This window comes from Caenorhabditis elegans, chromosome V (genome assembly GCF_000002985.6).
Source record: "Caenorhabditis elegans chromosome V".
Lineage (NCBI taxonomy): Eukaryota > Metazoa > Nematoda > Chromadorea > Rhabditida > Rhabditidae > Caenorhabditis > Caenorhabditis elegans.
Genome location: NC_003283.11, coordinates 14,440,582 through 14,468,333, shown reverse-complemented (window position 1 = coordinate 14,468,333; position 27,752 = coordinate 14,440,582). Strand labels below are relative to the sequence as shown.

The 27,752-nt window shown below is 38.1% G+C and overlaps 10 protein-coding genes and 4 non-coding genes across 18 annotated transcripts; 8 read left to right on the top strand and 6 right to left on the bottom strand.

Moving 5' to 3' along the window:
• Nucleotides 1-87: 87 nt before the first annotated feature.
• On the top strand, nt 88-4,487 carry srz-97 (Serpentine Receptor, class Z; the record flags this gene model as incomplete). The annotated part of the gene is made up of 8 exons (NM_001028603.3): nt 88-231; nt 1,243-1,358; nt 1,636-1,924; nt 2,835-2,999; nt 3,046-3,180; nt 3,225-3,517; nt 3,568-4,087; nt 4,435-4,487. 6 exons carry the CDS (start codon nt 88-90, stop codon nt 3,237-3,239), a joined length of 864 nt encoding a protein of 287 aa, NP_001023774.2. The 3' UTR covers nt 3,240-3,517; nt 3,568-4,087; nt 4,435-4,487.
• Nucleotides 3,906-4,814, top strand: hsp-16.21 (SHSP domain-containing protein; the record flags this gene model as incomplete). 2 transcript variants are annotated; one of them, NM_074185.5, is made up of 2 exons in its annotated part: nt 3,906-4,091; nt 4,435-4,814. In NM_074185.5, the coding sequence occupies 2 exons, from the start codon at nt 3,960-3,962 to the stop codon at nt 4,744-4,746; spliced, it is 444 nt and encodes a 147-aa protein (NP_506586.1). The 2 variants fall into 2 exon arrangements, with proteins under 2 accessions (NP_506586.1, NP_001294695.1); NM_001307766.1 differs by lacking the exon at nt 3,906-4,091 and having other exon boundaries at nt 4,438-4,746.
• A 162-nt stretch (nt 4,815-4,976) lies between these two features.
• On the bottom strand, nt 4,977-5,148 carry F08H9.14. The gene has a single exon (NR_069962.1). It is a non-coding gene; the product is annotated as an Unclassified non-coding RNA F08H9.14 (non-coding RNA).
• Nucleotides 4,982-5,146, top strand: F08H9.10. The gene has a single exon (NR_000608.1). It is a non-coding gene; the product is annotated as a small nuclear RNA F08H9.10 (small nuclear RNA).
• On the top strand, nt 4,996-6,387 carry hsp-16.20 (SHSP domain-containing protein). Its single transcript, NM_074184.4, has 2 exons — nt 4,996-5,694; nt 5,976-6,387. Exons 1-2 carry the CDS (start codon nt 5,566-5,568, stop codon nt 6,288-6,290), a joined length of 444 nt encoding a protein of 147 aa, NP_506585.1. The 5' UTR covers nt 4,996-5,565; the 3' UTR covers nt 6,291-6,387.
• An 889-nt stretch (nt 6,388-7,276) lies between these two features.
• F08H9.2 (SPerm CHromatin enriched) lies at nt 7,277-7,669 on the bottom strand (the record flags this gene model as incomplete). Its single annotated transcript, NM_074183.6, has 1 exon — nt 7,277-7,669. One exon carries the CDS (start codon nt 7,667-7,669, stop codon nt 7,277-7,279), a length of 393 nt encoding a protein of 130 aa, NP_506584.1.
• A 523-nt stretch (nt 7,670-8,192) lies between these two features.
• coh-3 (Rad21/Rec8-like protein C-terminal eukaryotic domain-containing protein) lies at nt 8,193-10,912 on the bottom strand. The gene is made up of 13 exons (NM_074182.3): nt 10,798-10,912; nt 10,549-10,751; nt 10,338-10,504; nt 10,128-10,288; nt 9,944-10,080; nt 9,766-9,896; nt 9,539-9,718; nt 9,356-9,488; nt 9,072-9,282; nt 8,917-9,021; nt 8,758-8,868; nt 8,605-8,708; nt 8,193-8,555 (listed from the first exon to the last, which is right to left on the bottom strand). Exons 1-13 carry the CDS (start codon nt 10,857-10,859, stop codon nt 8,437-8,439), a joined length of 1,824 nt encoding a protein of 607 aa, NP_506583.2. The 5' UTR covers nt 10,860-10,912; the 3' UTR covers nt 8,193-8,436.
• Nucleotides 10,913-11,349: 437 nt separating this feature from the next.
• Nucleotides 11,350-15,032, top strand: bmk-1 (Kinesin-like protein). Of its 2 annotated transcripts, NM_001392655.1 has the most exons (9): nt 11,350-11,457; nt 11,607-11,680; nt 11,730-11,936; nt 11,987-13,295; nt 13,341-13,900; nt 13,989-14,208; nt 14,321-14,479; nt 14,528-14,627; nt 14,673-15,032. In NM_001392655.1, the coding sequence occupies exons 1-9, from the start codon at nt 11,455-11,457 to the stop codon at nt 14,930-14,932; spliced, it is 2,892 nt and encodes a 963-aa protein (NP_001379525.1). In that variant the 5' UTR covers nt 11,350-11,454; the 3' UTR covers nt 14,933-15,032. The 2 variants fall into 2 exon arrangements, with proteins under 2 accessions (NP_001379525.1, NP_001256586.1); NM_001269657.2 differs by lacking the exon at nt 11,350-11,457 and having other exon boundaries at nt 11,610-11,680.
• Nucleotides 15,033-15,057: 25 nt separating this feature from the next.
• F23B12.12 lies at nt 15,058-15,135 on the top strand. The gene has a single exon (NR_102094.1). It is a non-coding gene; the product is annotated as an Unclassified non-coding RNA F23B12.12 (non-coding RNA).
• A 227-nt stretch (nt 15,136-15,362) lies between these two features.
• F23B12.7 (uncharacterized protein) lies at nt 15,363-18,637 on the bottom strand. The gene is made up of 7 exons (NM_074180.6): nt 18,507-18,637; nt 17,950-18,454; nt 17,618-17,901; nt 17,423-17,568; nt 16,781-17,372; nt 16,190-16,735; nt 15,363-16,139 (listed from the first exon to the last, which is right to left on the bottom strand). Exons 1-7 carry the CDS (start codon nt 18,618-18,620, stop codon nt 15,465-15,467), a joined length of 2,862 nt encoding a protein of 953 aa, NP_506581.1. The 5' UTR covers nt 18,621-18,637; the 3' UTR covers nt 15,363-15,464.
• Nucleotides 18,638-18,746: 109 nt separating this feature from the next.
• Nucleotides 18,747-20,683, bottom strand: fntb-1 (Protein farnesyltransferase subunit beta). The gene is made up of 7 exons (NM_001392654.1): nt 20,643-20,683; nt 20,506-20,594; nt 20,298-20,456; nt 19,940-20,251; nt 19,519-19,715; nt 19,116-19,384; nt 18,747-19,072 (listed from the first exon to the last, which is right to left on the bottom strand). Exons 2-7 carry the CDS (start codon nt 20,590-20,592, stop codon nt 18,891-18,893), a joined length of 1,206 nt encoding a protein of 401 aa, NP_001379157.1. The 5' UTR covers nt 20,593-20,594; nt 20,643-20,683; the 3' UTR covers nt 18,747-18,890.
• Nucleotides 20,684-21,043: 360 nt separating this feature from the next.
• dlat-1 (Dihydrolipoyllysine-residue acetyltransferase component of pyruvate dehydrogenase complex, mitochondrial) lies at nt 21,044-23,011 on the top strand. The gene is made up of 4 exons (NM_001383452.2): nt 21,044-21,260; nt 21,320-22,046; nt 22,114-22,566; nt 22,616-23,011. Exons 1-4 carry the CDS (start codon nt 21,047-21,049, stop codon nt 22,743-22,745), a joined length of 1,524 nt encoding a protein of 507 aa, NP_001369968.1. The 5' UTR covers nt 21,044-21,046; the 3' UTR covers nt 22,746-23,011.
• Nucleotides 22,985-27,193, bottom strand: F23B12.4 (the record flags this gene model as incomplete). 3 transcript variants are annotated; one of them, NM_001129454.3, is made up of 10 exons in its annotated part: nt 22,985-23,257; nt 23,305-23,455; nt 23,510-23,546; nt 23,594-23,669; nt 24,953-25,007; nt 25,154-25,204; nt 25,945-26,119; nt 26,218-26,313; nt 26,356-26,500; nt 26,982-27,183. In NM_001129454.3, 10 exons carry the CDS (start codon nt 27,181-27,183, stop codon nt 23,133-23,135), a joined length of 1,113 nt encoding a protein of 370 aa, NP_001122926.2. The 3 variants fall into 3 exon arrangements, with proteins under 3 accessions (NP_001122926.2, NP_001122927.1, NP_001359754.1); NM_001129455.3 differs by lacking the exons at nt 25,154-25,204; nt 25,945-26,119; nt 26,218-26,313; nt 26,356-26,500; nt 26,982-27,183 and having other exon boundaries at nt 23,133-23,257; nt 24,953-24,977; NM_001373159.4 differs by lacking the exons at nt 22,985-23,257; nt 23,305-23,455; nt 23,510-23,546; ... (1 more) ...; nt 24,953-25,007; nt 25,154-25,204 and having other exon boundaries at nt 25,807-26,119; nt 26,982-27,193.
• Nucleotides 24,904-24,989, top strand: F23B12.10. Its single transcript, NR_069961.1, has one exon. It is a non-coding gene; the product is annotated as an Unclassified non-coding RNA F23B12.10 (non-coding RNA).
• Nucleotides 27,194-27,752: the final 559 nt, after the last annotated feature.

The window sequence follows — 27,752 nt, the reverse complement described above, 5'->3', positions numbered from 1 at the left end:
ACACGCTTTCAATTATTTCACCTGTTCAGTTTCTGCGACCTTGGCTCTAGTTCAACTTCAACATTAACCAGCTCCAAAGATTTAACCATGAATACAACTCTTGACTTAACTTATATTCCAGATTTACTATCTTACTCATCTGGATTTTTATTGGAAGTTTTTTTCTTCATATCTTGCCTAATTATTCCTTTTTATTTCTACGTGCATAATTTGAACTGGCACAAAGAAAAAGTACGTTGTAGTACGAAATTTGAAAATGTATTAGCGAACTAGAAAAAGGGAACTCGCAAGGAAAGTATTTGAAATTTCGCTTTTATCTATGTCATTGGAAAAAAACCATTTCAGCAAACACCATTTAAAAAATTGACTGCAAATGAAGAAGTCATCAGGTCGTGAGAATGCCTACCGCTCTAGACACGGCCCGAGAAGCGGTACCTGTAAATACGCAATTTGTCTACCGTACCCCCGACTGCGTTTACGCGTGTTTTTCAATAACGAAACCTTCATTTTTCCCGATACTTTCGCGCCATAAAGCTGGCATTCTCATGGTCTTATGGTTTCTTAATACAAGGCACTTCTAATTACACAGCAAACTTTCAATCGCTGGTTTTGGCTTAAAATCTTGAGACAATTGCAAATAGATGTTATTTTCTAGTTCAAAGCGATGATATTTATAATGCTATTAGGGCAAGGCATATTCTTCTTCTTCAAGACCAAAAATTGATAATATTTTTACAAAAAAAAACTGGCGGGAAATTCATATTCCACTTTTTTTTTTGAAAGATAAATGGAAATTTCTGAAAAGTCTCAAAAATTTCGAAACATTTTGTTTAGCGGGAAATTCAAGTTTTCCCGAGAAAAATTCGGCGGATAGATCAAGTGTTTTATCTAACTCAGACTGTCACACGCTCTCATGCAAATTTGTTTCAAAACCCAAATTTTAAATTCCAAAAGATTTGAGGAAATTTATGACATTTCAGGATAATCTTTTTTTGCCAAACTTTCGGTACTATTGTGGTCGTTTTTATTCTTGTTTTTTTTTTTGTTGTATTTATAGCATTTTTTTTATGTTCGTTGCTGTTTTTGGTCCAAAATGTTTACTGTAGGAGTATTGTAGGATTACTGTTGTTCTGTAAAAACGAATTTGTTGTTCTTTGAAGTCATTGTACGCTTGAAATAATTTAATGTATAAAAATTTAGTTACTCCACCTTCAAGACTATGAACACCTTATAGTATTGCAGGATTTTCCCATTGTTCAGTTTTTTTACAAAATGGTCTTATTTTCGTATTTTTTATTTTCTACATTCATATTATACTTTATTGTGCTTTATTTGATAGTCAGGGATTCGCAAGCATAGTAAGCTGATTTATCACGCCCCCCCCCCCCCCCCCACTAGTAGGTCAACTATTTTCCTGCAAAATGAATTCGTTTTCTTCCCAGGAGATATTATCCATGAGAAAACGAAAAGTAAACTCAAAAATAAGGAAGTTCTTACACCGGAAAATGTCACTTTTCAAAAGGAATGTTTCCTGGGAAGTAAGCGATGGCGCGCGATTACGATCCATTTTGCAGGTGGGGGACGTGAGTGGGAAGCGCATATATCATGTCTAGTCCTAACAAAAATAAATTTCAGCAAAACTAGTGTTATCATATCATTTTCGTTAATTTTTGTTGAGTCATACATTTTTCACGTTATACAACAGATAATTCATATCCTATTGTTTTTATTGGCAATTGCTAATTCTATCAAATACCTATTAACACTCAAATTTTCAAATTCTCAGATCTTTTTACTCAACCTGGTTAAAAAATTGAATGTGGTTCTGATATCGAAAGATTTTCTACTTCTTTTTTTGTGTTATCTCAACAGCATCCAATATTTTAGTGAAAATAATCTGCAATCGCTTTTATCCTATTACATGGTAAGATATTTTTACAAATTTAATCATTGCGGGGAAGGGTCGATTCTTGGAGCGTTTTTCTTGGTTGTGCAACTAGTTATTATTATAGCAATACTTTTTGAAAAAATGTCACATTTCCGAAAAGAAAAATTGTGAAGAAAATAAATTTGGAATAATAGAAACTCTGATGGTCGTGAGAACTAATTCGGGGTGCCCAGAGGATTTTCATACTTATGATGTCTATGCCATTTGATGGTGACCCCTATTTTGAAACGGATTCTTAAGAATTTTCAGCTGTCATACTCCATATCCAAACCCAGGGTGATTTATCAAAATTGCTATAGAATTGAAACGGATGGTCAATTAAAAAAAAAGTGGTTCCAAAAATTTAAAACTATTTAAAATTGGAGGTTTGTATTTAATGAATTTGGTCTCGTTTTTCTAAAAACATAAGTTTTCAAATGGGAATAGCTTTACAAATCTTGTCTTGACAACTCATTGCGGACAGGCAAGAAATCAAATTATACTCAAAAACAAAGTTGTAGAACATACAGTGTGGCATACATTTGAACATAGTTTGAGCGGTTTTGTACGGTACTCCTTCTTTCGTAAATTTGATTTTGGAAAATTGTTTTGAAGATTTACTCTTCAGTGCTTAGTTATAATGCTATTTTCAGCAATTTTGAGATTTTGCTCTGGACTAGATTCTTGAGTTTGACACCTGAAAATTAATAAGAAACAGTTTCAAAGCGCTGACTATTGAATGACAAAACTTATATGCAAGTAATCTAGTTGCATATGATGATATTCAGTTTTCACATAATCTTCTAAAAAACATATTTTACTTTTGTAAAACTCGGTTGAAGGCAAACCCACATTCCGCAGACTTTTCCAAAAACAGCCCCCATAAACTTTGGTTCCATCTTTTCAGATATTACTACTTTTTCTGAACATTGTACTTCCTTTGCTCACTCCATTAATTTACATTCCTGTTATGATTGTTACGCGAAAAAATAGTCACCAACATTCTCAGCAACACATTTATCTACATGAGTACGTTTTTTTCCAGAGTTGTCTAGTTATGTTCTTCAAGTTGGTCAGTTTTGCACCTACATCATTGGTTTTTGAATTTTTGCTTTCAGGTCACGCTTCCATATTTTCTATCAAATTTAGAATACAATTGTGCATCGACTTCAATGCTATCAATGTCGTTAGCTGATGTTGTAACTACACCTTTGATAATTCAATTGTCGTACTTGAAGTGTAATATTCACGATGTGATTTGCCTCTTTTTTTCATTTGATATCCAGAAATATTTTAGAGTCGTTTTTGGTAATGTGGAAAATTCTGTGCATCCCAATTTGTCTCGCATCGCATTTTCGATTACCTAATTATATTACCGAAGCTACACCGGAAGTTTCTTTTTGGTATTGACAAATAAAATGAATACTGTACTTTGATATACACAATAAACGTATCTATAGAGACAATTCGATTTTGATTGAAGGTGGAGTACGGCCAGTTGCCAAGAATATAATATGAAATTATTTCTATGGCGCTAAAATGACCAGATAATAAATTTTTTCAAAAAATATTGGACAATTTTTTCAAACGGTATGAGATCTCAGTTTTCACCTATCTAATTATTGAAAATTCTCTTTCAGACACTACGACCTGTATCTACTAGCTTCTATTTTGCTCGGCAACTGGTGTCATCTACTTTTCGATTTATCTTTTTAATTTTGTTTCAGGAGAGTCTACTTTATCCTCTATTATGGATCACTGATGCCTTCTAGAATTCTCCAGCAGACCTACAAGCGGAGACTTAGACGAAAAAATAACTGCGTCTCACCAAAATATTTACTCTCTAGATTTTTGATGCATCGAAGTTGGCTCTCTGGTCGACGACAACAACACAACAGAAAATAACTCGAGAAGTCTAGAAAAGGAAAACAAAAACACAAAGTCTCGTATAAAAAGGGCGAGATTTTCAGGTTTTCACAAACCAACCCCAAAATTTCTATATCGTCTACTCAACTTTTTCAACGAAAAAAAAATGTCTGTCAGCCCATTCTTCAACCCAAAACGAGACTCTCAACTCGGTGAAATGATGAGAGATATGGGCGGAATGCAACGCCGGCTTATGCCAATTTCTGGAACTTTTAACCCAATGACCGATGATTCTGAGGTTGGTTTATTATTCTTCGCTTAGAATTTAAGATTTCAACTAAATCAGAAAAGTATGCTTTTTTATGAACTACAGTAATCCACTTTCATGGTTTTTTTTTCGATGCTTTTTAACTAAAAATCTAAACCATTACAAAAAACCGGGAGCGGATTACTGTAACTCTTAAAGGCGCACACCTTTTTGTGCGATTGTGAAATTTTTTGTTCGTGGCGAGAGTAAACATTGCCAACTTTCGCATTTGGATAATAAGAATCAAGCAACCTCATCTTGTAAACAACCAATGTTTCTGAAAAACTTTTAAAAAGAGGTGAAAAATGAAATTTCAAACTATTTTTATTTTCAGATAATGAATTCCAATGATAAATTTGCTGTAAATCTCAATGTCTCCAACTTCAAGCCAGAAGAGCTGAAAGTCAATCTGGAAGGAAGACAACTGTCAATTCAAGGAGAACATGACGTGGAGAATGAACATGGTGCATCGAGAAAGTCGTTCTCAAGAATGATTCTTCTTCCAGAAGATGTTGATATTACTTCAGTTGCAACTAATCTTTCGAATGATGGAAAACTTTGTATTGAAGCACCGAAATTGGAAGGTGTTTGTGGAAGATCAGTTCCAGTCAAAGAAGCCAGCATGGACCATCATCATATTGAATAAATACTTTTATTTTTTTTCTTTTTTGTGATCTCAAATTGAGAATCGAAATTGTAAATAAACAGACTCTTTTACTTTTTTTTAACTGCTTTGAAGTTCGAGAAAGAGAAATGTGCAATTAAACATCATTTTCTTATCTTTCAAATTTGGAGTTCACGTACGCTAAACATGGTGAGCAGCGGAACCCGCAAAATGTCGGAACACACGAGCACACCACTCCCTCCACCCCCCGTCTCATAAACTTACCTGGCTGGGGGTTATTTCGCGATCAAGAAGGCGGAATCCCCATGGTGAGGCCTACCCATTGCACTTTTGGGCGGGCTGACCTATGTGGCAGTCTCGAGTTGAGATTCGCCAACAGCTTAATTTTTGCGTATCGGGGCTGCGTGCGCGCGGCCCTGAAAAAAAGATATACATTAATGATTTTGAATCACTGCAACTAATTTTTGGAAGTTCTAATTCATATAATGTGCTCTGTGACTACTATCTTCCATTTTGCTCGGCAACTGATGCTATTTCAAGTTTACTTTTAACAGTTGGGAACATATTTTCAATTCAAGATAGCAAAGCTTTCGGATATTTCCCTTTTAACTGGCATTTTGAGAATATTATTATTTCCAGTACTGTTTCCATGTCTACATCATTTTGAACTACTGTCAAAGAGTTTATTACTTTGGAAAACATTTTTTATCTAGAACTTTGATGCCTTGTCGCATGGGCTCTCTGGTAAATAATCACGAGCATCATTTATACATACAGAAGGTTCTGAACAAATAACACTTATATAAATAGTCACACTTTTTGAGTTTTTGACAACAAAAAATGTCCGTCAACCCGTTTTTCGACCCGCGAACTCTTGGTGAAATGGTATTTGGAGATAATGGGAGATTGGATCGAGAATATGTACCAATTTCAGAGAATAATGATGATTTGTCAGATTGTCGGAATGAGGTTAGTTTTGATTTTATTTTTTAGCGTTCGCGAAATCAATTTCGAATAAAATTGTGTACAGTGTCCCAACATACTCCAAAAAAGACAAAATTTTAATTGCGCACAAAATTATTATCGAATTCATACTTGAGGCAGACATAAGGTAGGCATCAGGCACAACGCAGGCAGGAACTAGCACTAGTTCTGATATTTTGTGCGAAATGAAGTGTCAGATTCGAGAAATTTGGAAAACCAATCCTATGGAAATGTGCAAATGAAAACATTCAAGATTTGAATTTCAGATTGTCGATACTCATGAGAAATTTTCTGTGAATCTCAACGTCCCCGATGTAAAACCAGAAGAACTGAAAATTAATTTAGAAGGAAGAAAATTGTCGATAAAAGCTGAACATCAAGAAATTGAAAACGATAATATTTCTACAACCCAAACATATTCAAAATCAATAGTCTTGCCAGAAGATGTTGACGTCACACACCTTTCATCAAATTTATCAGAAGACGGAAAACTTTTGATTGAAGTTCCAAAAGTGGAAGCTAAAAAGACCAACTTTTTCGGATTTCTTTCCAAATTCAGGTGTATGCCAGAATCTCAATAGTTGCATTTTTCCATTGATCTTAACATTTTTGTATATATTTTGAATAGTACAGTTTTTAAATTGCAGTCTAGTTTGTAAACAAATAAAGATAATTACATAGTTCAATTATTTTTGTGCAGTCTTAAGATTTTAGATCCTCATTGAAATTTTTTGGACCAGTTCAGCTTTTTCCTGGACTTAAAATTGAAAAGTTCCTTGAATGGAGAGCAAATGATTTCACGACAGTATCGCCATTGGGAATTTTGTCTGATTTTGTAAATACACTTATGATAATCCAATACAACCGAATATCATAATAGAATACTTCGAAAAGTTTTAGGTTTGTTTTTAAGTTTCAGTCAAAGTTTTGGCAATTTGACAAATTTTTGAAATCTATTAGCTTTTCAGGAAATCTAGAGCAATGTCGCGTGTTCCCATCCCCTACAATGTTTTAATACGAATAATTAAAGCGAAATTAAAGTTTTAAAAATGTAGGAAAAACGTAGGAATTTTTTTGGTCGACTTCCAAAATTATGAGTAAAAACCAAGTATTTAATTGCCACTTTTTGACAGTAAATAAAACATTTCCAATTTTTTTGAAACGTTTTATTATGATATATTTGGTCATTTGGCATCATAGGAGTTGTTGTTTAAAAACTCCAGCCAATGGTGCTACTCCACTTTTAACTTTTCATTTTTAGGAAAATCTCTTAAAAACCAGATTCAATTTGATCTGAGATCACTATGCGGTTTCAAACAGTAAGCCTAAAAAGCCAGTCATAAACTTTCACTCAAATTTCAAAGAACAGAGAATGGTTCTACTGTCTTGCGAAAAAGACTGATAAGCCATTCCATGCACGCACCAAAATGTACAATTGTACAATTCTGAAGAAACCATAAAGGATTTCAAAAGCAAAACACAAAACAAGAGCTCATAAAAATCTGTTTATTCAGTTAGTCATATGTCAGTTAGTTCAGTTAGTCATTCTGTATCTCATTCCAGGTGGCTAATCTACTCTAAGGATTATCTTTGCGGCCGTCTTCTTTGCGGCCGTCTTCTCTTCAGGACTCTTCATAGCAAACGAAGCAGGACGTCCACGCTTGAACGAGACACGACGAGCTGAGCGAGAGCGGGAACGGCGGGAAGACGTGGAGCGGGATTTGGAGCGAGATCTTGAGCGAGATCTTGAGCGAGATCTGGATTGACGGGCAGACGAAGGAGCTTTCGTCGATGAACGACGACGAGTCAACGAATTGGTACGGGTCGTCTTACGGCTCACAACACTGCGGCTTCTGGATCTCGAACGAGACTTGCTGGCAACAGACTTGGCCTTCTTTCCGGGTAGGAAGCGTCCTTTTGAATCCCTTGCACGAACGATTCTTCTATTTGACTTGGGCATCGAGTATTGTTGTTCAAAAGGAACAAAATCGAGTAAACTGATTTGTCTGATGGAATTTCAAATATTTATAGTCAGCAAAGATGACCTTTTAAGATAAGAGATAACCACGGTCAAACGTAAGTTACCTTTTTGGAAAATACTTTCTTTTTTTCAATTTATGTAAAGGTGATGTAGTCGAATTTGAGACTGTGTTTTAGAAGATTCTCTATGCTCTGACAAATCGATATGTCAAAAAAATGTAACGGAAGTTATGAGCCTTCAGTGCCGAAAAAAATCTCGCCGTAAATTTAATTTGAATTTCGCGCGCAAATGAGCGCCCCCGCGTGTGTACTCCTCTCGGACAAGCAGATAATTAATTTCTTGCTTTACGGCAACTCTAGGCGATTTTTCGTATTTTTTCGCGATTTTAGCTACTTAAGCACTTTTGCAATTAAAGATTGTGAAAAACACTACTTCACGACTTATGTATATGATCTTGACACGACTGAAAAAGTGTGCGCCTTTAAAGCTACCTGTAACAACGTTTTTCGAACGAAATGAGTTTTTATCTAGAAAAAAACTGGGAATAGGAATGAGACACGATGGAAACTGAACATGAGAGCCACGAAGGGAAAAAAAATTAAAATGGACAGAAAGATTTTACAAGTGGGAGAAATAATTATGATTCTAAATGCAGCTACACTACTAAGATAAAAATTCTAAAATACAATAATAGTAATTAACTAGCAGATCTAAAGAGGACATCAGAAAAAGGAAAAAGTGTGCAGTTAGAAATCAGCCATTGCCAGATCGTCGATATCTTCACTATCATCCGTTGATAGCAGCAAATCGATATTTTCATACGGAGCACGTTGAGTGGCCTTAATCTTGCGTTCTTTGAGGAGCTCTGAAACACGCAAAATATTGAAAATGACGTAATAAACTATTTAATCTACCAAGAACTGTATAGAATGTCCGAGCAGCTTCTCGTCGAGATGTCGCAGCAACCGGGATCATCGAATCCAGAGTGACCTCGAAGGGGCTTTTATCATCCAGCTGGCTGAAAATAACCGCTTGAACAAATAATGCAACCTTATTATTCAGCCTACCGAATAATATTCCCACGGATGGTGAGCGCATCCGCAATGTTTTCAGAACTTGTATTTGACCACGTCGGTTTGGAGTTCCAGTTGTCTTCAAATAGCGCCGGCTCTTCCATTCTGTAACATAAAAATCATATTCAAAATCTCAAAAAACCAAACTGAAACTTTGGAGAAATCGGATTCACATTCATCGGCTCAAATTGTTCAAACCGTGGAAGTTCGAGCTCTTCACGAAACTCAATTTCTTCCGGTCGATGCACTGGAGTCAATCTGAAAATTACTCATGTGCTCTAAGCTTGGTGATTATGTAAAATGCTTACATAGGACTTTTATCCTTCAGTGGAGTCGTCATGAACTTCATCTGTGACAAGTCGATGGTCTCCAAGGGCTCAAGTTCAGCTTTAAGTCGATTTCTTCTCTCAGTCTCCTCGTCTTCGTCCTCTTCTTCAGTATCAGATACATCGTGGCCAATTGTGGAATCAAACTTCCTCGTTTTCACCTTGAACAGATCCCACATGTCTGTATTGCATCCTGAAACGTTACAATAAAAACAGGGAGCGTCAATAAAGTCTAAAGATTCTGAGAAACGGTTAAAAGTGCTCACCTTTTCGAAGGAAGTAAGGAATTGGGTTCAACAGCTCTTTTAAATTCATCACTTTGCTTGTCTTTCGGTATAGAGGCTCCGGGTCTTTGAAGTGAAGACTGGAATAATCTTCCATTATGTGATGCATTTCTCTCTGAAAAGAAAAAAGCGGAATAATATTGTTTTCTCATCTTGATCGCATACTAATGGAATTTTATAATTGATCCCTTCTTCTGCTCCTTCGTTCTCAGACGTTTGTTTCTTTGTAGCACTAAGAGGAACTTTGGGAATTCTTATTGGAATCGAAACTTCGTCATCTAGATCCATGTTTTCCGAGACAAGTCGTGGAACATCCATTTGTTGTGGCGGAATAAACTCGGTGTTCTGAAAATGATCATTCGGTTTTTAAAGACTTTAAATATTATACATACGATTCCAGAGTTCCTCGCTTCCTCCATTTCTTCTTCCATGCTTCTTCTTCTCTCAGTTTCGTCTAGTGTGATGGGGAGTTGGCGGAAAAGAAGCATTTCCTTCAGGTGTGTGGCTGGTTGAAATTCCTCTTCTATAAATAAAAAACAATATTTCTACAATTCATTTTTAATCATCAACCTTGTGGAATAGATTTGGTAGGTGTCATGAGCTGGCTCCGGATAAAGTCATCAGATGGGCGTTGAAAATCAGTCTCCAAATTCAGATTATGAACATTTTGACGGCAATCGTTGGAGGAATATCGATCGATGAATGTTCTGAAATATTCTATATATATTGCAAACAATATAAGGAGAGAACTTACAAATCAATCGCTGTGTTCCGATTTTCTGATTCCAACATCCCGTACATCATTTCAAGTTGTTCCATTGTTGGTGCAGCCAAATCGTCTTCAACGTTAATTTGGTCGTTCTTGTGAAGACTGAGAACATCTGGCATTGTAATGTTTTGTTTTAGAGCCACACTCTGTAATAGATTTTATTTTAATTTTGATTTTTGAAACATTTAGACTTACGATCGGGGTAGGAGTGAGAGGAAATTCCTCAACCATCGTTCTTCTCTTCTTCTTTGGTGTTTTAGAGTTGTCACCTTCCATCTGTTCACGAGTTTTTCGTTTCCTCTCATCTTCTTCCGCGAGGTACGAAGTGAATGCGACGATCTCTCGAGCACGAATTGCATCTTCTGTAATATTTGTTAAAGTGATAATTTAAATACTGGCAACGTACGAAGAAGTCGAGCAACTTGAGTACTGAGAACTATGGTGTTTCCGTACACCAAATTACACGCAATGGAGAGAGATCTTCTGTTTTTCCTCTCGTTACTGAGAATCCACTGAATGAGCTTGCTTGCTTGAAGAACATCGTGTCTGAAGCACTCACGACGATTTGATTGCAAGCCGAGTTTCTTGTGAGAACCAAAAACTATTCCTCTGCAAGAAAAAATTTATTAATCCGGCATAAAATACTTTTTATTACAATAGGAACTTCACAGTCGCTTCCTCCGACGCTTTGAGCGGTACATCGATGCTTATCACCATGCTGATTGTTACCTTTCTTACCCGTTTGACTTTCTGCAATTTTTAACTGCAAAGATGTTTAATGCAGATACTCGAAAGAAACGAAAAAATGATAAAAAAGTGAAAAACCCCAAAAATAAATTTGAAAACTCCGCGTAAGCTTGCTCGATCGCTGCGAGACCATTGCATACCGTACTACTTCTTTAAAGGCGCACACATCAAATCTAGCTGTTTCGTGACAGGACCCAGCAATGTTCAGCCGCGAAGTTTTGAATCGCCATTTTTTTTTAATTTCTAGAATGTTTATAGTTTTGCTTTCGATGAGATTTTTAAGCATTATGAGGAACAAATTTTTTTAAAAACTTTAGAAGTTTTAAAATTTAATTTTGCGATTATGCTTTGCTTTCGCGTGTCCTTTCCGTTGTTCCTCGCTCCAAATATATCACAGTAATTAACCACTACTTATGTAGTTATCACGTTTCTAAAAATATAAATTCATTTTTATTTCTCTATTGATTCGGTTTGTTGCTCTTCTTGTCTCAATCTTGTGCTACTGCCGAATACCCTGCTAATTTTTCGTTTTCAGTCATTCGATTCACTTGGGTTGTTGTTTAAAATGGTAAGATTTTTGCAGGTTACTTTCTTTCCCATGAGGTAAATGCATTTATTGCGGGTGCGCTCTATCGCACGACGCCGCGAATCATTGTATTTCAAATTGATTTTCCTGTTGCACTTTTATTAGTTACAATTTTTATTAGTTATTTTTAGTTGGATTCGACAATGGCATCCCGCAAGAAGCACTCCGAGCCCACGTCCAATTTGCGAGTCGCTGTTCGTATTCGGTGAGTTTTAAACTTATTTTTACTTCAGTTAAATATGCCCCTTTTATAGGCCAATGAATGGCACCGAGCGCAGTGAAAAGTGCACCAACGTTGTGAAAGTGGACAAAGGAAAACAAGCTATCGAGTTGAAGGGAAAGTCATTTGGCCCATTTTTCCGGACCTATGACCCAGACACGACTCAGGAAGAAATCTACTCGGACCTCGTGTCATCACAAATTAAGAAGGTTATCGCAGGATTTAATTGCACAGTTTTTGCGTTAGTAGACAGGACGGTTCAATAATATTCAATATAATAGTAATTTTCAGCTATGGACAAACTGGAACCGGAAAAACGTTCACAATGGAAGGAGGGAGAACAGACGCAAAAAGCTCAACTGATGACCCTACGACTGGAATCATACCTCGTGCCGTTGAGGATATTTTCGAGCAGTTGGAAAGATGCGGCTGTGAGGAGTATTCGCTTCGAGTCAGTTACATCGAACTCTACAATGAAGAACTGTTCGATCTCTTGGCTTCGACGGATAATGAAGATCGTGAACGCCTTCGCATTTTTGATGATCCAAACAAGAAGGGAGTAATCGTTTCGGGCGTGGAAGAAGTGCCTGTGCGAAATCGTTCAGATGTCTTCAAACTTCTACAGTTGGGTGCTGAGAAAAGACGAACGGCGGCCACTTTGATGAACATGCACAGTAGCAGATCTCACAGTCTCTTCATGGTCAATGTCGTCATTCGGGAGAATACAACCACTGGCGAGGAACTGGTGAAGCAAGGAAAGCTTAATCTCGTTGACTTGGCTGGTTCTGAAAATATCGGACGATCAGGAGCACAAGGAAATCGTGCTAAAGAGGCTGGTTCCATTAACCAATCGCTTCTGACGCTGGGAAGAGTAATTCGTTTACTGACAACCAATGGCCAGCATATTCCATACAGAGAGTCGAAGTTAACTCGTCTTCTACAGGACAGCCTCGGTGGATCTACAATCACTTCTTTGATTGCTACGCTATCTCCTTCAAGCTCCAATTTCGAGGAAAGTCAGAGTACTTTGGAATATGCTATGAGAGCGGCCAATATCAAGAATAAGCCAGTCTGCAACACAAAATTATCAAAGAAGACTATCCTCAAAGAGTATTCGGACGAAATTGAGAAGCTGCGAAGAGACTTGAGAGCTGCAAGAGAAAAAAATGGTGTTATTATCAGCCAAGAATCGCATGATGAGTTCCAAAAGAATTCGGAAAAAGTTCAGGAGCTCGAACAACATTTGGATAATGCTGTGGATCGTTTGCGAATTTTCACTGAAGATCAGATGCACATGGATGAGCAGTATAGACAGTTGTACGAGAGAAAAGGAGAACTCGAGGATCGTCTGAGAGATCGAATTCGCGAAATGGCTGTCAAAGAGAAAGAACTCGCAGATACTAACGATGTGCTCAACAAGCATATCGAAGTTATCGGTTTGATGCACACATCAGCACTGAAGGCATTCGATCAACTTACAACATCTCAAGGAGCAGCTGATGAAATGCAGACTGATCTTCGTGCATTTTGGCGAAAAGTTGATGAGATGGAAAGAGCTGACGACAGGAATAAAATCGTCATTGACCACTTCTCGAAAAAGGTAATATTAGGATTATCTCATTCTTAGTTAGATGTTTTTTTTCAGATGAGTGATTTCATCGACACGACCTCAAAGCTGACGAACTCGCTGAAAGCTGATGGTGATCTGTTATCAAAGAAGTTGTCGGAAAATATTTGCCCTCATGTCAAATCAATGGAATCTGCTCATCGAGACATTGAGAGTACGGCAATGGATATGGAGACACATGCCATATGCATAATGAAGAAATCGTCGGAAGCGGAGAAGAAAGTCATCGACAACATGACTGCCATATCGATGGAAAATCGAATCAGATTGGAAACAGTCATGAAGACGTGTGATGATTTTTACAAGTCATACTCGGCCAAATCTCAAGAATTCACTCAGATGGTAGTTGACAAATTGGATGAGGTGAAGAAACAAGTATCCGACTTCACAGAAGATATGAAACCATTGGTATCTACTCTCCATCAAACCACATGTGATAGCTACGAAGCACGAACGAATGAAAGTAAGAAGAATGTGGAGCATGTGAGAGCTGCCTGTTCTTCGATGGCTGATTCCATGAAGGCATTGATGTTGCAAGTTGAGCAGCTGTCGACGAAAGTTGCGGAGAATCATGAAAAGTAAGTTTTGCAAGCGGACTTTTTCTGATAATTGTTTTCAGACCATTATAGTTGTTGTGAGATCATGTTTTGATAATTTATTTTTCAGGCAAGTAATTGCGGATCAGAACAACCAAGAAACAATTCTGGATACTCTAAACACAGCAGAAACCGTAGTTCAATCACTCGAAGACAACATTGTGGAGACTTGCGATGTGAAACAAGAAATGGACGACACGAAAAAGACTCTGAAGCAGACTGATGCAAAACAGGAGAACCACATTCAAGTTGAAAAGGAACGAGCGGAGGAAAAGGAAAATGAAGTCAAGGTTCGCAGCAAATTTTTATTTTATCCATTTATACAAATCGATTTCTCGAAGTTGTTCTATTTTCATAAACCCAAATATTGTTCAATCGCGCAAGATAATACATTGTTTTCAGGTCGCTCTCAAGTCATTTTCGGATGAGGCTGAAGCTACGCGTGGAGAGGCAAGGGAGTTTTCGAACACCTTGAAAAGCAGGTTCTCGGCAACCAGTGAAAAGTGCAAAGTAACTGGCGAGCTGGTTTCGGATTGCACCAAGAAAGCAACAGACGAATTGGTTAGTTTTTCCGTGAAATGTGTCTCAATAATGTGATTTATCTTTCAGAGTTCGCTCCTCGATGAATTCACGAAATCGACTATTGTCGTGACAAAGGAGTCGGCCGCCGTTGTCAATTCTGTTGTTCTGGTTCACGTGGACCCATCAGGTTGGTTATCATAAAAAATAACCATCAAGAAAATTATTTTTTCAGTGAATGTCCCACAAAGAATTCTTCCATCGTTCCCACTCGTCTCGGAGTTGAATCAGCCAGTCGAACCCGAAGTTCTTCTTGGATTTGGAGAAGGAAATGACGACTTTGACACCGATGAACTTGCCACAAAGAAGCGTCGTGTCACATCCTTCGTCCGCCGAGACAGTCTTCTCGAAACTACGAACAATTTCCTCAGTCCTTCGTCGATTATAAAGAGAAGAGAACAAGCAATCGAAGAAGAAGAAGATTTCGAAAACTAACGCACACACCAACTCGTTCCATGTCAAATATTTTCTCATTTCTTTAATGTATTCCGCTAATTTTTCTCGTGAAATTCAATAAATTTCTTTGTATTTTAATGACCGGCGTTTTAAACAAATCATGGAAAGCAATTTTCAACAGGTTTCGGTGATATTTCATTATCACACTCATTTAAGATTCAGCACAAAACTATTAGTTCATTTTTCAGAGCTACAGTAACCCTCTGGAATAAAAATGAGCTATAGATCAAATTATCACAGGGATCTTGGAAACATGAAATGAAGTTACAAATTTTACTGAATTCTAGGTTTTTTGCGTTTTTTAGCGCGCTCTAATTTCAAAAAAACTGGCTCACTACGAAAATCTATCAGGTTACTGTAGTTTCGGCTGAAATAGTCTCAGCGAAGTCTCAGTAAATAGAAGTAATTTCAAGGATAACATTTATTCCGTCAACATGATAAAATATACGAAAACAAAATTCAAAAAAAAACAACAGAGAAAAACAAATAACAATTAATGAATCCAAAAGCTTTAACGCTTTCTGAACTTTTTGGCTCCACCTCTCTTGAAACCTCCAGTCGATCCTCTCTTCTTTCCACCTTTCTTCTTTCCACGTTTGCCATCGTCCTCTTCCAAATCTTCCAACATTTCTGCGAATTTATCTCCGGCCATTTCGTAATCATTAGCTCCGATTTCTTCATCACTAGACTCGTCAGCATCTCCAAAGATATTCGCAGAACTCTTTCCTCCAAAGCCGCCATCTTCATCATCATCCTCATCATCATCATCTACTTCATCATCATCTTCAGCGTCTTCGTCATCTTCATCATCATCATCCATATCACCATCATCCTCATCATCATCTTCCATTCCACCATCTTCTTCCTCATTCAAATCATTCAAGTCAATATCATCATCTTCATCCATATCCACGTCATCCTCCTCAACATCCTTCTTCTTATTTCTCTTGCTCTTTTCAGCTCCAAACTCTTTACTATAGTCGATATCAAATTCTTCGTTGAGCTCTCCCGGTTCGAATCGCTCGAGTAATTGATCAAATTCGGCAGAGCTTACAGATTCTGCATACTCCCAATCATCGTCGCCATTCTCCTTTTTCACCTTCTTTTCCTTCTGCAGACTTGACGTATAACGATGAAGGAAGCGCTCGTCGGCTGGAATCTCTTCACGACGCTTTTGGGTGTATTCCTGGAAAATTATAATTTATTTAAAGGGAAAAATATATTAACAATTCTTACGTTTGATCCAACTGCCAATTTTCTGACTCCCCATGGATCGTGTGCCTTCTTTCTAACAATTCTGGTTCCAGTAGTCTTAGTGACATCTTTTGGATTACGGAAAGCGAATCGATCCAGGAATGCCATTAATGTGAAATCATTCAAAGCTTCTCCTCCGTAATTGATTTCTCTTCCTTCCATGAGAGCTTTTGCAAAAACTGCGACAGAAGGATGATAATGTTTTGAAAGAAGAAGAAGTTCGCTGTCAGCTGTGTGAGATGCATCAACGAATAATGGATTACGAGCAACAGAATCATACGGAGTCTTGGCTCCTCGAGCACCAATGCTTCGATGAACCCAGCCGCCAGATGAGGATGCTCCAAGTTTTCCTGGCTGAACCTTTTTCTTATCCTCGTCTTCATTTTCCTCAATCACAATGTCCTCTTCTTCCTTTTCCTCTTTTTTCACTCCGTTCCGAGAAATTTCGTTTCCTTCAACATCCAGATCAACGTATCGCTCCTCATCATCCTCATCGTTCTGCATTTGAGCAACAACACGAGCGGCTGGCTGAAATAATTAAATAAGAATAATAATTAATTAATGAGTGCCTACATCAATATCTTTCGAAAGGACAACAAGCTTCTCAGTTGTTCCTCTCAACTTTTGAAGACGAGAGATGAGGATCAGAATGCTGGCAGTGAAATCTGGTTGTGAATTTACGGCCACTTGCAGAAGACGCTTCACAAATGTTCGAACTCTTTGAGCCGATGAATCCTCCTTCATTGTGTCGAACATGAGTTTGAGAAGTTGAGCATAAGCGCCGGCTGGACAATTATCAAGAAGCTTCCTGTACAGAGCATTGTAGAAACGATCCGACACGTAGTCATTCATTTTATGGAACTGGAACAATAACTTCAGAGCCGGAATTGCAGTTCGATAGTTGGAGTTGTGAGCCAAAAAATAAACATCCTTGACATCTTCAAGAAGCTTATCAGCGTCTTTTGCGAATGGGAATGCACGATTTGCACCGGCAAGAATAATTGGAAGAAGGCGATTGTCAGTGATTTTCTTTCCTACGATAGTCTTGAATAATGACAAGTAAATTGACATGAGACGACAACAGAGATCCGAGTCCTTTTTCGAAAATTTCATTTGAGAAAGGAACGTCATTGCGTAGAGATGAGCTCGTTCATTTACGTTCTTTCTGAAACATTCATTTTTCTTCTATAAACCACAAGAATTAAAAAAACAAACCTGAAAGCTAATCTCTCAATTTCTTCAACCATAACTATTCTCATTGCTGGATGTTTTCTAGAAATTCCTTCTAGGAGAACAACAGTGAAAGCTCCGATTTTGTAGTTTGGATGTCCGAAAGCATTCACAAGTGCTGAGAGAATAAGCTGAAAAATTCCAAAATTAATTTTTTAAAAATCATTAAAATTTTCCTACATTCTCAGATTCGGGCCGTCCCATCAAACAATTCGCAAGAGTTTTCAACGATCTTTTAATCACTTCTTCCAATGGTCTTTTAATAATTTCAACGAGAGTTTCAATAAATTGTTGGTAAAGAATTTTGAGCTCATGCTCGAAAGCCCACATCAGCAAAATTTTTCGACGCAAACGTTGATTTCCAGATGAGAGCTCGGTGAGCTCTCTCAATGCACGCTTGGAAAATGGAATCAACTTTCGATTTTCTGGGAGACAGTGATTGATGAAAACGTCCTCGAGAATAGCTGAAAAAGTAATAATAATGTCGGAGTTTCAAATTAATTTTGACATACGAATGATGTCAACGACATCTCTGGTTCCCTGCTTTTTGCACGAAGCAATAAGTTTCTCGATATATTCCAAAGAGTGAACGGGAGATTTGTGCATTTGAAGTTGCATTGCAGTTCTCTTATCAGTAGCTGTTCCCTTTGAAATCACTGAATACAACCACGAAGCTTCAGATCCATTATCTTGTTTCTCCTTCGTCTGGAGCAGAGCTGCATCTTGAGCCATCTCATCCTTTCCCTCTTCAAGAAGCTTTTGAATCTCCGATGCATTCATTTTTTCGGTCTTTTCATCATGAACATGATCGATTTGATAGCTATACCATTTGGTTCCTTCTTGATGTTTAACTAGAATACCATCTTGTCCAAGAATTTTCTTGAATTGACGTTTCTGATTAGAGTTTTCCGGGTTCGCAGGTTTATGGGCCACCGGCTTGGCTGCTCCATTTTGTGCTTGCTTCTTCTTGTTCGTGTGCACGGCACCGCTCTCAAATTGAGCCATAATCTTTTCCGCCTGTAAAGAATAATTTTATTAATTAAAAATTCAAAAACAAAAAATCACTCACGCTAGCCAAATTATCTTCTTTCAGCTTCATCTTCTGTGCTTTTCCCAGCTTCTCCGTTGGCTGCTTCGGCTTTGGTTTCGCCGCCAGCTTCATTGGACGTTTTTTCAGCTTCATTACTGACAATGAATAATCTTAAATTGTTTAAAAATACAGTTTAATAAATATAGCACATTGACATAAAATAAATACTTAGAGAAAGTTAACTTGTTATGAAATTTTTGAAGCAGAAAACAAAATTTTGTTACAACTTTATACAAAAATATTTAAAAAATCGGGTGGAAAACATAATTTAGGCAAATATGAATTAAGAAACTCGTATATGGGACGTCTTTAAGAAGCGAGATTAACGAATGAAATCATATTGAAAGGATACATATCGAACGATCAATGAGAAGTGAAGAACTCCTTGGCAAATTGTTCAGAAGCAATGGTCACGTTGAAAACTGGATTAATTTCAGCAAGCATGTTAACATCACCACCAAGTATTTTCCCATCGCGAGCGAGAGAGTACTTCTGAGCAACTGATAATCCTGAGAGAACGTAGCATGTATGGTACAGGTCGACGGCTGAAAATTGAAGTCATTTTTAGTTATAAAAACTGGATCTTACGCTTGTCCGGCTTATCCTTGAATCCTCCATGTACTGATTGGCATCCAACAAGAATGTACTCTTCAAGCATTCGCGCCTCGAAAAGACCTTTCTCCAATGATCGGCCTTCTCGTTCCATTTCTCCGTCCAAAAGTGGGAAGATGGCACCTTGCCAGAAGCTGTAGCATCCATCAACAAGTTTATTTGTTCTTCCCTGGAAACCACCCTCAAATCGCATCTGCCGGCGCGTGGCCCAACGAAGGAGACCTTCCATATCAGCAAGACGGAATCTGGAAATCATCAGGATCAATGATCTTATTTCAAATTCTGAACTAACTTAATTGATATGATTTTATAAGAAAGAACATGTGGTGTTCACGTGATGGTCTGTCTCTTCTCATTTTCAAAGATAACAATAACTGACCTGTTTAACAGAACCAACGAGGCGACCGCGCAGAAAGTGTATCCTCCGTGTGCCTCTGTATACGGTTCTCCTCCGAAACCACCTTCAAAGCTCTGGCAGCTGATAATCCATTCGGCCACACCATTTGATATCTCATCCATAGGTAGGCCCACAATCTCGCATGTTGCTAGTGCACAGTAGGCGCTTCTCATATCGATCTGGAAATGTTCAATTTTCGATAGCTCAGAATTTTTATGATATCTCTGGCAAAAAAAACAACACTAGAGGCAATTCGTAGAGTGTGCAGCAAGGATCCTAAAGTTCTATGCAAGAGTACGTAGAAGTTTCACTCTGAGTAGGACTTCATCAAGTCTATGCAGGAGTTTCAGTACATTTAGAGCTTTTGAACCATTGCCAGAGATATTCATTAATAAATTATTACCTCTCCTCCCTCGTGCATATAAAATCCTCCGCTCTCATGCTTGCACTTCTTCAAAAAATTGAACAGTGTGACTCTGTTGATAGATCGTAGAGCTTCTTCTTTTTGTAGAGACACTAGGCACATGACAGCGGCATACGTTGGAGCCAAATGAGCCAATTGTCCTGGTCCTCCACCATAGCCACCTTCTGGATGTTCACAAGATTTAAGAAAAACAATAATGTTTTCGATAACATCGTTTGGAATTTCTGCGTCCAAAATTTTAAGTGCATTAACTCCCCAGTAGCACATCCATGAACGACTAGCGTCTAAGGTCTAAAAATTGTAATGTTAAAAACCACTTCTCACAAATCAAACTTACTGCGTAGCTCGACGGGCAGTTTTTGAGATATCTGAGCAAATACGAGGCATGTTTCTGACGGAAAATCGTCAATTCGGCGAGATCTTCGTCGCTTGTGGTCTTGAATGGTTCTAACACCAGTGAATTGTAGTTTTCGAAAAGCATTGTTTCAATACGTTTCTGAAATACTCATAATCGTACATGATAATTACATGGCGGGGTTACAAACCTGTTCAGTGCTTGAGTAGGTGAAATTATCATCGTCGTTACACTCATATTTCTCGTTGAACGAACGGAATGGGATCGAAGATGTCATCTCTGTTATAAAATACAATTTTTACAAAAAGAACACATTAGAAAACACACTTCTCTTGGGAAAACCTATCAAAAACATTTTTTTTCGTCGCGAAAATAAAAAAAAATCGGTGTGATAAACAAGGCGCGCGTGTTTAAAACGGAGTGTCGTTGTCCCCGTCTAATTTTTTCTTTTCTCATTTTTCTGAACACTCTTTTCTGATCAGGAATTCTGACGTTTTATCAGTCTGTGATAAAGTTTTTAATCAGTTATTGCAACAAAAACTCTACGAAAATCAGGCGAGTATGCAGAAAGATGATAAAGTTTTCTTGTAAATTAGCTTTTCATTCCATTTAAAATTTAATAACTTTACAATTTTATATTCTTTATTGTTGTTTGCAAATGTGTATTAAATATCTTATTTCTACGTTTTCTTACAAGTATAATTTTGTTTAAACTGAAAAATATTCAGGTAATGTCGAAGTTCCCGGTGCCGTTGAGAACGATTGGTGGGCTTCGTCCCTCGACAACAGCAGCTATTTCTGCCGCCAACATCGGTTTCACACAATCGAGTCGGGCCCTCAGCACCGGAGCTGCCGCCAAAAGCTCAGGACTTGTTGGACAAGTAGCTCGCCAATATCCAAATGCTGCAGCTTTCAGTATTAAACAAGTTCGCCTTTATAGCAGTGGTGAGACTTTTTTCCTATTTATATTTTCCAACTGGTTGTCCACTAATTCCTTTTTTCAGGAAATCTGCCAAAGCACAATCGGGTAGCTCTCCCAGCACTTTCTCCAACTATGGAACTCGGAACTGTTGTAAGCTGGCAGAAAAAAGAAGGAGATCAACTTAGTGAAGGAGATTTGCTCTGCGAGATTGAAACCGATAAGGCCACTATGGGATTCGAAACTCCGGAAGAAGGATATCTTGCCAAGATTCTCATCCAGGAAGGATCGAAGGATGTTCCAATTGGCAAGCTTCTCTGTATTATCGTCGACAACGAGGCTGACGTTGCTGCCTTCAAGGATTTCAAGGACGATGGTGCTTCATCTGGTGGATCCGCTCCAGCAGCCGAGAAAGCTCCAGAGCCAGCAAAACCAGCCGCTTCATCGCAACCATCTCCCCCAGCACAAATGTATCAAGCACCATCAGTTCCAAAGTCCGCACCAATTCCACACTCATCATCGGGAAGAGTTTCTGCTTCACCGTTCGCTAAGAAACTTGCTGCTGAAAATGGCCTTGACTTGAGCGGAGTTTCTGGAAGTGGACCAGGAGGACGTATTCTCGCTTCGGATCTTTCCCAGGCTCCAGCAAAGGGCGCTACTTCAACCACAACTCAAGCCGTATCTGGTCAAGATTATACCGATATTCCACTTTCGAACATGCGTAAGACAATTGCTAAGAGACTCACCGAAAGCAAATCAACGATTCCACATTATTATTTGACCAGCGAAATTCAATTGGATACACTTCTTCAGTGAGTTTTCTTAAATTATTAAAACAATAAACCCGAGTCTTCCTTTCCAAAAATTACCCTTATTCAGGGTTCGTGAAAAGCTCAACGGTCTTCTTGCAAAGGGAACATCGGGACAAGCCACTAAGATCTCAATCAATGACTTTATCATCAAAGCTTCTGCTCTTGCATGTCAACGAGTTCCAGAAGCCAACAGCTATTGGATGGACTCGTTCATTCGTGAGAATCATCACGTCGATGTTTCTGTAGCTGTCAGCACCCCAGCCGGTCTTATTACTCCAATTATCTTCAATGCTCACGCTAAGGGACTCGCCACGATTGCCTCAGAAATTGTAGAATTGGCGCAAAGAGCACGCGAAGGAAAATTGCAGCCTCATGAGTTCCAAGGAGGTACTTTCACCGTCTCGAACCTCGGAATGTTCGGATCTGTATCTGATTTCACCGCGATCATCAACCCACCACAATCATGCATTTTGGCTATCGGAGGAGCATCTGATAAGCTGGTCCCAGACGAGGCTGAAGGGTAAGAGTTTTTAGGAAATTTATCGAGTTATATAGTTTTTGTATTTCAGATATAAGAAGATTAAGACTATGAAGGTAACATTGTCATGCGATCACAGGACTGTTGATGGAGCTGTTGGAGCCGTCTGGCTTCGTCACTTCAAGGAGTTCCTCGAGAAGCCACACACGATGCTTCTCTAAACGATGGCTTTTTCATTGTTTCCCAATTCATCTCACCATCTTCCTCTACCCATTTTGACCCCCGAATTTACTCCGTAAAGTCTCGAAGTGATAGCGTATAACTAGGTCATAATTTTATTATTTCTTTCTTTCTTCACTACAGCCATTTTCGCTTTTATTTTTCTCATTTTTCATGGCATGTTTCCCAGTTAATCGTTTAATTTCTCCGGTAGTATGTGTAAGTGAATTATTAGAAGAAGTTTCCTTTAAAAAATGATTTATTATTTTTGTCTGTCATACAGAAATTTCAGAAACTCGTAGTGTGTTTGGAAAAGCCTAGCGGATCTTTAGTAATAGTGAGCAAAATGTTGAGAGACCCTAGGAAACAATATGCTTCAAGAAACGAATTCAATGACGACGACACAGTCCGCATGTTCTTGCGCAGAACGCCGTTAAGTATTGCTGATGGGATGGTGAAGCACAGAACTGACGCCACTGACTGCATCTTCCTTGAGGATCACGATCAGCGCATTCTGAAGATTCAAAAAGATTCGACAATATCCTAGATCTAGAAACATACGTCCGCCACCGAAAGCCGGCTGTGGCTGCTGGAATACATTTTGCCGCTGAGCAGCAAAACTGTTACTCTGTCCACGTCTTCTTGAAATGAACACATTTTGACGATTAAATGGAGATTGTGGCTGTTGAGCAACAATTCGCTGTCGTGGACGCTGTAAAATTGCAATTATAATATAGATCAGAGAGTAAAAGAAAATATAAAATACCGCAGGAATTGGTCGGAATGTTTGTTGGAACGTTGGTCTGGAAAAAATCAATATTACCGACATTACAATATGTGAAAAACGAACTGTTGTGTGAATGTAGCTTGTGTTGTCGGTGCAGCAGTCACTTGAGCATCTCCAGAAGATCCACGTTGGAAGCCATCTGAACAAGGCAACTAGGACTAGAACACAGGAAAATGAACGCGCTACCACGGAAACCGAAAAACTCAGACATCACTCAACATGCTAAATCAATCAAAAACTGAGCTTTCAAAATATGTTCCAAGAATTCAAAAAACACATTCATTCAACTCAATAATAATATCGTAGCTTCGAAATTTTCTGAAACGCGTTCTCAAAGGGACACAGATTTGTTCCGATGGGTCTTACCACGAATACAAATACAACAGAAATTGAAAAAAAAAATACTGAGATAAATACTGAAACATTATACCTTGCCGTAAAGATAATGCACCAGCGGGTCTCGAAACTATCAAACCTTCGCAGCTACAGTAACCCAAGAATTTAGTTTTTTTTTGTTGCAAAATTTGGCGAGTTTTTCATGATTTTTCAAGAAATTTATAGTTTTAACATTTATAAAATTAATTGAAAATTTAAATACAGAAGGGAGAAAATAGTAAAACGCTTGCGGGTACGGTGGCTACGAAGTTTCGATCGTGTCGAGAGAGGCCCCACGAAAAGGGGAGCAGAACGAAAAGGGGATCTGCAAAAAGGGGATCTGCGAAAAGGGGAGATACGAAAAGGGGAGATACGAAAAGGGGAGCAACGAAAAGGGGATCTGGCACTGTGCCAAACGCTATTTTTCTCGAAGAAAACGATACAACGATGCTCCGATGTTACGCGTCGCGTGTTGTTAAGCGTATCTTCTAGAAGAAAATTTCAAAAATCAACGTGCGTTGCGTGAGAAAAATTGCGTTTTGTGCGTTTGGCACAGTGCCAGCTCCCCTTTTCTAAAACTCGCCAAATTTTGCAAAAAAAAACTAAATTCTTGGGTTACTGTAGCTGCGAAGGTTTGATAGTTTCGAGACCCGCTGGTGCATTATCTTTACGGCAAGGTGCTCCCCTTTTCGTATCTCCCCTTTTCGTATCTCCCCTTTTCGCAGATCCCCTTTTTGCAGATCCCCTTTTTGTTCTGCTCCCCTTTTCGTGGGGCCTCTGTCGAGACTGCATTTTTGAGCGTGAAATTTTTTCTAGATTTTCTTCAATCATCTAAAGAGTGTGTATAAATACGCGTATTTATGCAAAACCGTTCTTAAAAACCAATTAACATAAATTTCCATAATTTTTCCCGTGGTGAGACCCATCTCAATAAATCCATGCGTCTTTAGGTAGAAGTTTCGGAAAACGTTGAATGTACAATAATAACTATAAATTAATCTAAATCTGTCTACATCTTACACATACGTCTATGCATGATTTCCATACCTGCCACTGGAATAATTCTCGACATATGTGGTGTCGTCGATGCAGGAGACTGTGGCTGAACGTGAACAAACGGTTAAAGGAGCAAAGAAACAAAGAATGAGAGAAAAATCATGTGCAATATAACTATTTTCTGGTGCTGAAAGTGTGTGCGTCTGTGTGGCTGAAAAATATAAAAACGAGTGCGGCGAAAAAACTCTTGACCTGTTGGAATTGCTGTTGTTGTGGAAGAGATTGCTCCAGTGCTTGGGCTCCCTGAATAATTAATTTTTGGAAAGTTTTGTGAAGAAGTTAAAATAATAGAGGCAAGACAAAATATCGATTAAAGCGTTTAAGAATAACTGGAGTATTGTAGTGAAATGCAACATTGTGAAAAAAAAACATAAAATATTACCAGGTTGCAATATTGTGCGTTTTTTTAAAATTTATGTGCCTTTAAGTTCTACAGTAACCCACTCCCATTGTTTCGCAATATTCGTCATGCATAAAATATCGTAAACTCAGTAACAATCATCTCTACAGGCGCCAATTTTATAAATTTGGTTATTTGATGTAGAAAATTATGTTAATAGAATTTCAAAATCTAAAGTGCACAGAGAAAGAGAACATCTTCTTAAGTTAAAGGCGTACAAATTTTCCACGGCCTGGATTTGAAAGTGTTTTCGTGGCGAGACCGGACAGCAAATCTAAAAACACAAAATTTCACAACTGGATAATATTCAATATTCTGTGTTAATTCAAGCTAAATTTTTCCATTCTTCTGTAAGAAAAACGTGCAGATTTAGCAACTGGAAAGTGTAGAAAAAACAGGCGATAGGCAGGCACGTAGGCATGAAGCAACTAGTCTATGTTATAATTTTTCAAATTATTTTCTGAAACATAAAAGTACACAAGCAAAAAAGAAAGCAAAAAGCAATGCAGGTGAGATCAAAACTGAATAATCCGATGATAAATTATAAATAGTGCAGTTAGTGGTTGAATGGACGCCTACGCACAATACTGTCGAACACTTTGAACGTTTCCATTTTGAATTGTTTGACTTGTGGTGGAATTTGTGGAACCGGAGCCTGGTAATTGGGAAATCCGTCACGGTTTAGACGGCATGGTGGGAGTGGACGGGATCGGACGGATTTCACCCAGAATTGGGTTTGATGCTTCACGACAGTTGCTCTGAAAAATCAATATATGACTAAATTATATAAATTTAGCAATAAATGTTATGTGTTCTGGCTTTTGTCATAGAAATTGGTAGATCTCACAGTACTTACACAAACTGTACAGTATCCACTTCATCATCAACCTTCCACCACATCTTGATATGCTTCTTCTTTTCATCGTGAGAATGTGTAGCTGAGACTTGATATCTGGAAGCAGTCGAATATAATTGTTGTTAGAAGTTCCTCTACCTGAAGCATTGCTGCTGCCAGGATCCATTATCATCAAGTCTCACAAGTTGTCCGAATCGTTCTCCGAGCTGATCATTGTTCCATTTGAATGGTTGAATTACGAATCCCTTGAACCAGATTGACTCGTTATGCCCTTGGAGTGTCACTGCAATTCGATTTTGGAATATTTTCGTTAGAAGTTTCAGCCGCCGGTCGAGGAGTAAAAGATATCTCTTTTACTTTAAACATTAAAAATTCAATTTTATACTGTTCCACACAGTATTTTCTGGGCAAGAAATTTATTGAAAATTGGCTCAGAAAATGATGTGTAAAACCGAAAAAAAAAACATATTTTTTAAATCTATAAAATTTATTCGAAGCTTTCGTACAGGACATACTAGCCACATGAAAATCATTTTTAACGAAGCATTTTCAAGTAGTAAAAATTAGAATGATGTCTACTCCTGATTCTGACCAACAATTTTTTCTAGAAATCTACGAATTTTTGTACTTTGTAGGCTCCTGTTAGGTTAGTTAATTTTCGAGACGTTATTGGGGCGCTTACGACAGGGGAGGAATACAAGCCTAGAGCATGATAAATCACATCTGGTTCTATTACATCTCAAAAATTCCAAAAAATAACTCACACCCAATTGGTTGATTCCTCCAGTAACACTTCTGATCAACTGCAATTTCATATGGCGGTGTTGAAAGTTGAAGACCTCCCTGATGTTCAACTGCTTCTAATGGATTCATACTTTCAAATGCGGCATGCACACACGGAGCACCGTCTGGCCATGCCACTACAACGGGCACCAGTGCCACAAGGAACAACAGGGACTCAAGCATTGAGAATAATCTGAAGATTTATTAGGGGAAAATGAATTTCTTTGAATGAATGAATAGGTGGAAGAACTCGATAGAGACGGTAGATAGCAATGACATTGGAACGGAAAATTAGAATTGGGCGAGAGGAAGAAGGTTGGCAATTTGAGTTGAAATTCCTTTTGGAATTTCGGAGAATGATTTTTGAGGTTTTAAATTGAAGGAAAGTGATATCGGGAGAATTGAATAATTGCTGATTCAGGCGGAAATTCAAAAAAAGTTGAAATTGAAACAAGTTATGAGAAAAAAGATCAAGATAAAACAATAAAAAGATCAGGAACTACAGAAGGGACAAAATTTTTTGACGGTAACGAAAATAGTAATCAAGTGCAATGTAATTAGACAACTGAGATTCTTTTTGGAAAAACTAGCGATGCATTTTATTGAATAAAAATGGCAGAATAAATAAAACTTAAAGTTTTGTATTCAAGTTCTTCCATCTCTGAAATTGAAGTACTTTCTAAAAGCCTGTTACCTCAAAAATTACGTAAACACATTAAATTCGGAATATCGCTAATGGGGTAAATGGTTGA